The sequence below is a fragment of the Rhodamnia argentea genome, chromosome 9, assembly GCF_020921035.1.
Source record: "Rhodamnia argentea isolate NSW1041297 chromosome 9, ASM2092103v1, whole genome shotgun sequence".
Lineage (NCBI taxonomy): Eukaryota > Viridiplantae > Streptophyta > Magnoliopsida > Myrtales > Myrtaceae > Rhodamnia > Rhodamnia argentea.
In genome coordinates, this window is record NC_063158.1 from 18,846,376 (window position 1) to 18,858,947 (window position 12,572).

A 12,572-nucleotide genomic window follows, 5' to 3' on the forward strand; every position below is an offset into this window, starting at 1 on the left:
ATCAAAATGAAGAGCTTTGAATGGAAGGAAAATACCTGCAGAAACGTCACATCTCCAAGTCAAATTCATGCAAATGAGCTGTGAAGGTACTCACCCGTACCCATCAAAAGCAAGCAAGAACAGACCTATCCAAATTCCTAATCCAGAGTGTATCATGTTAAGAGAAATTGAAAATTTAGCAACACTGGAGTAAAAACCAACCAAAACATTCAACAAGAGAGTAAAATTTCACAACATATTGTCTGCCATTTACGGACTAAAAGATCGACCAAATGACTGAACATTGGTCGGGAGCTATATAACTATCTTTCCATGTACATTCAAACCAAGTAACTAAAAACTGCCTACAAACAGACTCCATTAATCAAAATATTAGCAATAGAGGCAACACATTCACCCACATTCTGGACTCAATATTAGCATATATAGATTCTTGAAGCAACGTTAATAAGAGAAAGAATTACAAATATGAAAACGAAAGAGAGAATTGGTCCAATAGTATCCATACTACAATCATTCTCAAAGTACTTACAATAAAAAAGAAAAGAAAAGAAAGAACACATGTTCTAAATGAAGCACTAAAAAGAAACAAAAGAAAAAACTACTGGCTTATTCTAATCCTTTGATAACTAATCCACACATTGCATGCGCAACCTATCCCTTTTTGATGCCCATATTCTATTTTCCTCCTTTTCCTCTCTTTGAGTAAGTTGGACTCTTGGATTTTCTCTTTGAGATTCCATTTGGCGGGAAAAGTACACTAGAAGTGCCATAACTTTTGTACGGCATTCACTTGAGTGCCATAACTTTCAAAACGTTTACTTAAGTGCCATAACTTTCAAAATTGTTCACTTGAGTGCCATGCTGACGTGGATGCCGGAAAGCTGACGTGGTACGCCGGAAAGCTGACGTGGCACACCGGAAAAGTTACTGTAGCACTCAAGTGAACGATTTTACTCTGATGTAGCACTTAAGTAAGCGACTTTTGAAAGTAATGGCACTTAAATGAATGTTTTGAAAGTTGTGGCACTCAAGTGAACACCGTACACAAGTTATGACACTTCTAATGTACTTTTCCCCCATTTGGCTATTCATCTCTTCCATGATAGGGTCATTAGGATCAAATCCCATGATAAAATTGTGAATGATACAACATGCCAGGACAACATCAACTTGTGTTTCGAAAGACCAAAAAGGTTTAGAATCCAATGCTAAAAAATGCTTCTTTGACACCCTAAACGCTCTTTCAACAGTCATTCTTAGAGATGAATGACGTAGATTGAATAATTCTTTCTCATTTTTAGGTGGGCGATCACCGAACTCCTTCAAATGGTATTTAGCACCGTGATAGGGAGAGATGAACCTACTTTGGATTCCATAGCCAACATCGGCAAGATAATACTTTCCTACAAGATATAAATAACCTTATCAAGAACATACTAAGCTCAATTCAACCATCATGTTGAACTCCATTTTCTTACCTCTAGGAACTTTCAATCCATTCGGCTTTGAAAGTGCATCAGCTAAAACACATGAATCATGTGCGGTTCCCTCCCAGCCATCTAATATATAAGAAAATCTCAAGTCAAATGTAACAGCAGCTAATACATTATGTATTGTTCCTTCCTTTCGACCACAAAATCTTCCTTGAATTTCCAGAGGAATTGATGCACGTACTTGAGTTCCATCTATTGCTCCGACACAATCCTAAGATAATCAATGTAGTTATCAACCAAATACTGATGAAAATTTTCAAGCAAAATACATAGATTTTCATTCCAAATTTCATACCTTAAAATATGGATAAAACCTTCTACTGTTACTTATCTCTAGAGGAGTCGAATAACTTGGTTCTTTCACAACATATGTGTACAATTTCAAGATTGCCTACAAGACGGTTTTGAAATATCTGTGCACAATCTCTTCAACCTATGGAATCTCCCCTCAATGACTCTAAACCTCACATTATGTCCAATGATATGGCAAAAAACTAGAAGTTGATCCTTGATAGAAACATATACTGTAGACCGCAACAAGTTTCTCGCACTAAGTGTTTTGTAGAGTTCTAAAAAGTAATCGGTCATCCATTATATATATATATATATATATATATATATATTTCCCTATCATGTTCTCGATTCACACGAGACTCTCTCGGTATCTAGTTCTCAAAATTATCATCATTATCCATAACTACTATGATAACAGTCAGAATCGCTCTAGTGGCCGCCGCTATCGCCACTTGGATTTTATAATTATCCATCTACACAGTAAATTGTAAATTCCATGTTACTATTAGCTTCTAACAACATCAATAGAAATGTGATTGCCAAGTCACAATTATACTTCAAACTGAGAAAATTGTTTCGCAAACTTTTCTAGAGCGGCACATTAAGAACAAGTATGAACAACATTCATAGAGATAAGAAACACTTCTACAATTTCTTAATTAAAAGATTCGGCAAACAATAACAACCACTGGCAGTGAATAACCAATCAATCTTACATATTTCGTCACTCCCAAAAGGCTTAAGTAACCTAAAAACTTATCCAAAAAATTAGCACAGTCTGAGACCCAACACCTGCGTCTTATATACAAAGTGAAAAGACTGCCGATCGAATTATGGTAACAATAGAGAACCCAACTATCAAATTCTCTCCACAAGCAGTGAAAAGCAGCCACACAAAACCAAACAAGAAATGAAGCATTGAGATACAAATACGAATAAAAGCCAGAGAAGTGGGAGATGACATTTTAGACAGAGAATGAGCTCCCTTTTACCTTGTCTCTACCTATTTGCTAATTTAGAGAAGTCTAATTTTAATGTCTATTATCTTGGCCACAGTGCGAAAATTGTAAGTATCACGTCTCACAACTTTCCTCCATTTTGTCGTAATTTACTTTTATGAACGTAAACGATTCAAAACCAAATCTCGAAACCTCATCAAAAAAGTCTAGAACACTATACTCTTGCCTAGTAAGGAATAAGCACAAACACTTGTGCTTCATAGATTTTTCGTGATTGAACAAAGAAGAGCAGCTCTTACTCCTACTCTGGATTGCATGAAATCACATTATTCATCGAACTTCATGAGAGATTTGAGGAAAGGATGCACTGAATTGATTCCACCTTAGCCCCAAGAACGACGACAGTCAATCCATACCATGATAATCCACAAACACAGCTAAAGATGAGGAAGTAGAAACCGACCTAGATTTGGAATTTGACTGAAAGTGAGAACGATGAACACCCTCTCTACTCTGCTATCTAGAATAAAAGCGCGAGGTAGCCATGGAGGAGGAGGAGCTTTGATAGGGACAAATGAAGAAGGTTGTAGCGGACGAAGAAGCCATGGATGGGGAAACGAAGCTCTGGAGACGAGAAGAGAGGAAGAAGCGCAATGCGAGAGACGATTTTCATTTTTGATGGAAATCATTTTCCTTAATTTTAAAAGGTTTTTTTTTCATTAATTAGAAAATATTTTTTTGTCGTATATTTTCCGCCCTCCAAATACTAGAAATTGAGAAAAAATATTTTTCGGGAAAATTTTTTCTATGAAATAAACGGAGTCTGAGAGTGAATTTAGGGACTAAATTGAAAAATAAAAGTGCAATTAAGTCCTTTTCGCCAAAATTGAACAATTTTGTAAATAATTGGACTAAAATGCAATACAAGGCGATAGAGGCAAATGTCATGGCTTGGAAAATGTGAAAAGAGAAAACAAAATGACTTGCGTGATCACAAATTAAAAATTTTCAAGTTTTAAATGGCCAAAATGAAAAGGGAATTAAAAGAAAATTATTGACTATTTATCCGTATTTTTATGGCCACAAATTTTTTTTTGTAATTTTTGGATATTTTCCTAATATGTGAAAAATATTAAAAAATGCAAAAAATACCAAAAAAATATTTTTTTTTCAAAATTGGTTCTTTAGGCTAGGTCAAAGCTTCCAAAACTAATTTTCAAATTTTATGAATTTTTATATATTTTAAATTATTTTTTAAAGAAAAACTGGTTAAAAAACCGGGTATCAACAAACAATACAAGTTTTCCTGAGAGTTTCTCTCTCTAAATACCTTTTTTTCTAAGAATTTCTTTGGGAAGGCTTTCCTAAAGCCGCATGGCTAAAGATAACATAGAGATTAGCGCATTGCACTAGCCTATTCTCACTGGTTATTGCTTTCCCATCCCAAATTTGAAATAGTTCCATAATCATTTATGGATTACATGCTTACGTGATCTGACATTACCTCAAATCGGCAGATGAATAAAATCGTTCCAATTGGAATTTTGTGCAGATTTTGTTAAAATTATGTAGAACACCAAATCTACAAAACTTGAACCATGAAAAGAAAAAGATCAAATTAACAAAGTAATTTTGGGTAAACATACGGTTAATGTGGAGAATCAGATGGGCCAAATAGCTACTTTGGCAGTTGAGATGAAAGCCATGTTACTCGCCTCACAAGGGCTATATCCAGTAGTGCCGAACCCTAATCCAACGGCTCAACCGAGCTCTTTTAACACCCGAGTGCTAATCAAATCTCGAGTGCAGAAATTCCTCCTAAGATCACACCTGTAGTGATCGACCTCGAAAAGGGGAAGAATGGTCGAAGCGACTCGCTAGGATTGAGAAGTATTTGAACAGCTAGGGATATGAACTAGCTCGTTTCAATAGGATCGCTCCATTTGCGGAAATTGAAGTCCCAGGGGGTTATAAAGAACAAAACTTTGTGAGGAAGTATCAAGGAATAGGCTGCCCCAAAGGCGCATCTGAAATACTATCTTCGTAATATGGCTAAGTACTTTGACAACATTCCCTTATTGACAAATATACTCCAAGAAAGTTTGGCGGGAGCATCTTTGTCTTGGTACATTGAGTTAGATATAAAAGACTTCGATTTGGAAGGAGTTTTCGGATGAATTTCTTCACCTATATAAGTTCAATGCAATAACTGCCCCGACTAAGGAGGATCTTCTCAGAACAAGTAAAGGGAAGAATGAGGTTATTTAGATGTATGCGCAAAGGCGGAGAGCTTTTGGTCACTCAGGTCAAACCCCAATTTCGGAGAATGAACTCGTGGAGATATTCCTAAAGGCACTTCCCATTGAATTCTTTGACTAGCTCCAAATTTCTGGGTGCCAGACGTTCACACATTTATTGAAAGTGACTGAACGAGCTGAATGGGCTATTAAGGAGAGAAGATCACCTGAAATGCCGTTTAAACGTAAATATCCTAGAAAAGATAAAGAGCCTACTCCGGCAGTATACCGAATCCCCCTAAATAGAAGAAGCTTTCAAATTCAACTCCTACTCAAGGAAATTTCCGCCGGAGCAATTTACTCCACTTCTCCATCCTCTTTCGAAGCTCTTACCCATGCTTTTGGAAGGACGGATGGTCGCCAAGGAGCCATCAAGAGATAATCCCCTGAAGTTCACAGGCTTTATTTGAGCAATAAATTTATTGAGGTTATAAATCAATTAATACTCTCATTGATTAATCAAAGAAATCAAAATTTCTCAATTCCAATGATTTAGCAATGCCAAATCTTGCTAGAAAATAATCATCGTGCAACTATCTGCAAGCTCTTAAGAGGCAACACAAGTGAAGTCATATTTCAACTGTTACGACATGCGAATAGAAATACTTCTCAGGAAGCCCAAATGTGCTTGAATAACGAAGCCCCAAAAATAGCATAAGCTGCTCGCTTTACTATCAGTTCTGGCTGTGCTTTTCAGTATAAAGAGCTAATCTACGATTAGAAAGAGTAAATCCATGGAGCAAATCAACTAGATACTTAACTGATACATAGGGGTTTTGTATTTGAGCCAAAGTATCATGCACGGTGAAACTAACTTCAAGTGATTAATTCCCATGCTCTCACGCTGTCACTGAATTCACACATCCAGCATGAGAACAAGTTGCAGCATTGATCTTCTGAAGATGATTATTTGAGCATCTAGCCACAGATAACTGTATATTTCGTTTTCGGCTGGTTCTTGCTTTCCCATTTTGTTGTTCATTGTATGTCTTCAAGCATCATCGAAACTATATAAGAGACTTTTCTACTTTCCTTCTACTCCATATAGTTGGAGGGCAGCATTCATGGGTAAACTAGAAATATCTTCAATCGGGATCAAAGGATAGTTACTATAGTGTGATTTCCTTATCTAAGACAATTACTGAGTTAAATTGACCCATTAAGCCAGATGTTCGTAACCTTAATCATGACAAAAAAAAAAAATTACTTATTTGATCCATGTTCACAAAAGGCAAGCCATCGAAGGTTGGATATTACGGTAAAAACCGTCAAACTTACTCCAAGTGGCAAGTCTAATTTACCCTTGATTGGTCGATCAAGAAATTATCACTACCTAATGTAGCCTTTGTCAGAGATAATGATGATTGCTAATTCCCACTATTGATTTAGCGTAGCCCATCCTTTCTCAAATAACCCAAAGAAGCCCCAACTAACAAAACTCTCTCTTAGGCCGATGGATAACTTTTCCATTTTTCAAGCTAAGAACAACTCAAAATAACTACAGACCAATTCGACATCACGAAGTACAAACGAAAGCAGAGCACAAAAAGAGCAAACTAGCTCAAGAACCTCAAATAGAACATGACCTAATTCAAGAATCACTCCTATAGATCCCAAATAAGACAATGACAATACCTGATTAATGAGCGGGTGAGGCTGCAACAGAGGATCAGTGACCGACCTGGCCCGCAAGCTGTAGCTCCTGAGCAAACCCTGCTTCTTGGGATCGCTCAGGCTCGTGTTCTGGAGCGAAGTGATCAACAGGCGCAGATTTCCCATTCTGGCGGTGGCACTGGAGGATGATTGCAGCGGTGAGAGCTTGCTCTTGGATTGAATGATCGCCGAGCTTGTCCTTGCGCAACTACAGTGACCATAGCTTCAACCAACAATTACTCGAACTCGCGATCGCGAAAGGAAGTGACGGTGTTAGGGGTTTCGGCGTTGTGGATCTTTTGCTCTTCACTAGTTCGGTGCGAGAGCAATGCATAGAGATTCCCCATTTGCAAGGCATGTGCTTATGTAAGAATGAGAGAGAGGAGAAGAAGAAGCACTAGCATCAGCGTTTTATGTTATAGGTGTTAGATATATTGGGCAAAAGAACACTTCAAGTGCCAATATTTATGTACGATGCTCACTTTAGTGCCAAATTATTTTTTGAATCACATAAGTGTTAATTTTTTTTTAAAAACGATTATTTAAGTGCCAACTCCGGTGATGTCGCCAGAATTGACACTAAAGTGATCATTTTTTCTTCGATTTGGTACTAAAGTGATTGTTTTTTGGATCACTTAAGTGCCAATTTTTTTAAAAGACAATTATTTAAGTGCCAACCTGCCGGAATTTCTCATTGTTGGCACTAAAGTGATCGTTTTTTCTCCAATTTGATGCTTAAGTGATCCCAAAATAAATATGAGCACCAAAGTAAGTGTTGTACACAAATATTGGCACTTGGAATGTCCTTATGCCAAATATATTGTATATATTAGAACATATAGGCTTTTCTTCTTTCCCTTTTATCCAACATAAGAGAAGTACTAAACTCTTCACATTTTCCAAGCCTATATAAAGACTTCTCTCGTACATTGTTCCATTCACCATTTTATGAGAGAACAAATTCATTCTCCAAACCTAATATGGTATCAAAGCTAGGGTTTGCTTCTTATGAGTATTGTACATCAATCCCCAATTATGGTGGTTCCGCGCCAATCGTGTAGCACTATTTTCATCACGTTGCTTTTGCAATCCATCCGACATCCTCATCGTGGTAAGATCTTCTTCGACTTTATCTCGATCAATCTGGTCTACTTCATCTTTCGCCTCAATCTCGTGATTGACCTCAGCTTTTGTCTTCGTCACCTATACATTTTCTTACTTCCGCTTTAATTTGTTGATCTCAAAATCATGGCTGATAGTAGTGATCATATTGATGTTAAGTTGGATGGCTCTAATTATGTTATTTGGAAACCTTCGGTAATGGCTGCTCGGGGTTGTCGTGATTTATATGAGCATGTTAATGGTACTTGTTCTTGTCCTACATCTTTGTTTGATACTGTTGAGCCCAAACCTAGTGCTGATTAGATTGCTCAACGCGAATGTGAAATTAGGGCTTGGCATGTTGCTGATCGGAAAGCATGGGCAATCTTGTTTGGTTCAATTAGCCTCGATCTTCGTCCCCAATTTTCTCAAATTTTTTGTGTGAAATAGTTATGGGATTAGATTGTTGAGAGGTTTACAAAGACAAGTTTCACTTGTATTTATCAGCTTATGCAAGAACTTCATTGTGCCACCCAAGTAGTTACACGTGTGTTGGTTTCACTACATATGCTACATCTAAGAATGAAGATCGGAATAAGTATCGTCTCTATGAATTCTTGATGAAACTCTCACGAGATTTTGAGGGAGTTTGCGGTTAGATTCTCTATCGTGATCCTGCTCCATCTCTCTCTAATGCAATCAAAGAACTTCAGGCCGAGAAAACTAAATGAGGAATTCTTGGTGCTCCTCCACCTTTAAATTCCTATGCCGCATTGACCACTCCATAGCCGGGTTTCCGGTTTGGCTCCTCTTAACGTGGTTTTCAGCCTAGTTTCCAATCCGGCTCCTCTCAACATGGTTCTTGTCCTAGTTTCCAATCTAGCTTATCTTAGCATGATTCTCAATACGGTTCCCAAAGTTCTTATACTCGGTGAAGCTCACGTCCTTTTTGTAACTACTGTAAACAAAATGGACATTTTGACAATCAATGTTTCTAGAAGTTGCATGATCTTTCTAATATATCCTTGCACTCGGTTGTACCTATCACTTCTCCATCAGCGGACTGTGCCAATTCATCCTTGCCTTCGAATGATCGTCCAATTCATCCTTGCCTTCGGATGATCGTCTTGTTGTTATTAAGGCCTACTTTTCCCCGTTTAGTTCAGCTTCATCTTGGTCTTTTTGGTGCATCTTCCTTTGTTGCTACCGCAACTACTGCGTAATCCTCAAGTGATTATTCTTACTGTATTCTTGACTCTAGTGTTGTTCATCACATGACTACCTCTGCTCATCATCTCACTCAGCAGATTGCACTAAAAAATCCATAAGGGTTCTTTATAGCTAATAGATCCTCTCTTATCGCCACTATGCAAGGCCACCTTACCATCCCTAGAAGCTTTTATGTGCCTAATGTGTTGCATATACCAAATTTAGCCCTTAATCTCTTATTTGTTGGCAACTTAGTGATATGGTTATATTGTGACATTTACTGTTGGTTCTTATGTTGTATAGGATCGTACAAGTGGCTAGACAATTGGCAGGTGTAGTAAACATGGAGGATTGTATACGATGCATCATCTTTAGCTTCCCTCACCTCAACATATTCTCACCATCTTTGATATTGATTGTTGGCATTAGTGTTTGGGTCATATATCTATATCTTGTTTGTCTTTTTGTGTTAATAGGGTATACTTTGGCATGTTTCATTTATTGATATGTGTCCTTATACTAGTTATCATTTAGCTAAACAATCTGCACCTCCATTTCCTGTTAGCTCTTTTGTTTCAACTAGTTATTTTGATTTAGTTCATCTAGATGTTTGGAGTCCCGCCTCCCTACTCTCTCAAAATGGTTTTAAGTATTATGTATTGTTTATTGATGATTATTCTCATTATATTTGGGTTTATTTCATGCGTTCTCATGATGAATTTCTCTCTATCTATAAAAATTTTACCGCCATGATCTTTACTCAATTCTCTAAAACTATTAAAGTTTTTCGTTCTGAATTGGGTGGGAAGTATCTCTTTATGGTTTTTCATTTTTTTCTTAACTTCTCGGGGAACCTTAACTCAATTGTTATATCTTGGTGTCCTTGCTCAAAATGGTCTTGCTGAGTGAAAACATTGTCATATTTTAGATACTACTCGTGCTCTCCCGTTGTTTAATTCTGTTCTCCCTAAATTTTAGGCCAAAGCACTCTGTACTACTGTCTATCTCATAAATCGGCTTTCTTCTATTGTCCTCTCCAAAGTCAACCCTCACCAATGTCTTTTCTTTAAACGACCCACTTATTATCAACTTTGTGTTTATGGCTGTATGTTTTATGTGTTTCTTCCTCCTCATCTACATACCAAACTATCCACCAAGTCAGTTTGGTGTGCTTTCTTGGGCTACAACATAGAACATAAAGCCTACAGGTGTTATGATCCTTCTTTATGGCATATTCATATCTCTTATAGTGTTCAATTCTTTGAGCACCTACCGTTCTTTTCCACTTCTTATATTTCTTCATAGTCCTCTCCATCTGTTTTTATGAATTTTCCTCTTTATTCATATCATAATCCTCCTCTTGTGTCTTCTTTTCTTGACCTAGTGTCACTATATTCTTCTATTAGGCCTCCTTGTTCGTCTACTTCACCTGCTACTCTAACTCCTCTTGACGATTCTCGCCCCTTGTCTCCTCGGCGGAATCCTGTATGGGGATCGAAGTCCTATGGCTAGGTATGTGGCGGCAACGAGTTATTTTGATGAGTTTGGTTCTTGTTTGGTAGCTATCCACACTTTATAGGAACTATCACATTATCATATGGTCATACATCATGCCGATTGACATGACACTATGTCCGAGAAGTTATTTGCTCTTGAATGTATTGGTACATGGAATCTTGTACCTCTTTCATTATGTAAGTCCTTAATATCTTGTCGCTGGATCTACAAAATCAAGACCTACTCTGATGGTAATATTGACCTCTATAAAGCGCGTCTTGTCGTACGTAATTTTGATCAAGAGGATGGGATTGATTATAAGGAGGCCTTTGCTCCTATTGTCAAAATGGCTTATGCTTCGCACTCTTCTTGCAGTAGCCTCTGTTCATAATTGGCCTCTCTTTCAGCTTGATGTGAAGAATGTTTTTCTATATCGAGTCCTTCAAAAGGAACTCTATATGTAGCCACCTCTTGGTCTTGCTCATTCTCCTAGTCAAGTTTTTCATCTTCATCAAGCCCTTTATAATCTCAAACAAGCTCTCAAGCTTGGTTTGAACGTTTTACAAATGTTAATTGGTTAGCTGGTTTTGTTCAAAGTGAGAATAATCATGCTATGTTCCTTCACACTTCTCGTGTTGGTTGTACTATTTTACTACTCTATGTTGATGATATGATTATTACTGGGGATGACTCTTGTTGGTAGTCTTGTCTATCTTATGATCACTCATCTTGATATCGCATATGCTGCTCATCTTGTCAATCAGTTTGTAACGGCTCATTGTACAGTTCATTATGTTGTTGTGCGTATAAATTCTGTGATATCTTCGTGGTACTTTGACACGCTCTATTTTTCTCTCATCGACTTCTTCACTTGCTCTTCATGCTTACTCTGGTGCTGATTATGCAGCGTATGTTATTGACCATAAGTCCATCACAGGATTTTGTGTCTTCCTAGGTGATTCTCTGATTTCTTAACGTGCCAAGAAGGAGTGTTGTGTCTCGCTCCTCTATTAAGTCTGAGTACCGAGCTATAGCCAACACTATGATTGAGATTATTTAGCTTCGTCGTCTCCTTGCTGATCTTGTGTTGCCACCTATGTTCCTATTTCTCTTCATCATGACAACAATAGTGCTATTCACATTGCTACAAATCCAGTCTTTCATGAGAGTACCAACCACATCGTCATTGACTGTCACATCACGCATCATCAGCTGCAAGCAAGCATCATTTTTCTTCCTTTTGTAGCCTCTGCAGCCCAGCTTGCTAACTTCTTCAGCAAATCTTTTAGATTACAATGATTTGCTAGTCTTCTTTCCAAGTTCTCATTGGTTGACCCACCTTGAGTTTGAGGAGGTATTAAATATATTATATATATATATATATATATATATATATATTAGAACATATAGGCTTTTTTTCTTTCCCTTTATTCCCACGTAAGAATAGTACTAAACTCTTCACCTCCTCCGAGCCTATATAAAGGATTCCCTTGTACTTGTTCCATACACCATTTTATGAGAGAACAAATTCATTCTCCAAACCTAACAATAGTGGTTTGGGTCTGTGGTTAAGTAGTGCACGGATGCCATTAGTTGTTTTTTTTTATGTCTTTATGGAATGTGAATGATGCCATTAACAATCGCCAGCGCTTCCTTCCAATTTTGAAGTCAAAAGCGACTAGTTGTTGACGATGGCAAAAGGCATTCTTTTTCTGAAGTAGAACATCGATGATGCATTGTGTCCGGATTGCATGTCAACTTTTGACCTGTTTGCACCGGTGGCCATTTTTCGTAGTATTGTGAATGTTGTGACTTTCCCAATTCCGATTACAAATCCCAAAACTATGGATCACCAGAATCCTAACACGATAAAAATCGGGCTGCAATGTTGTTGAGGACTAAGGGAGTAATTACTGGTCAAATTTGGCTCAAACTTTTCGATACATGAGGAAAGGTCTCGAAGTCTGAAACCATACCTAGAAATTTTGGAGTGCAATAAACTTTTTAGACTCCCAAGTTGTGGTAAATAGTGATTTTTCAAGATGATATCTCATTGAATGACCCGT

General features: G+C 37.5%; 1 protein-coding gene across 1 annotated transcript in view; it reads right to left on the minus strand.

The window, feature by feature from the left end:
* Positions 1 to 307: 307 nt before the first annotated feature.
* LOC115755583 (putative nuclease HARBI1) overlaps positions 308 to 12,572 on the minus strand; it is a 32,118-nt gene continuing 19,853 nt past the window's right edge. Inside the window, exons 2-5 of the mRNA XM_048284802.1 lie at positions 6,728 to 6,907; positions 1,482 to 1,707; positions 1,084 to 1,406; positions 308 to 743 (exon numbers count right to left, since the gene is read on the minus strand). Coding sequence (XP_048140759.1) covers positions 630 to 743; positions 1,084 to 1,406; positions 1,482 to 1,707; positions 6,728 to 6,907 — 843 coding nt within the window. The 3' untranslated portion in view covers positions 308 to 629. The remainder of the gene's footprint in view (positions 744 to 1,083; positions 1,407 to 1,481; positions 1,708 to 6,727; positions 6,908 to 12,572) is intronic.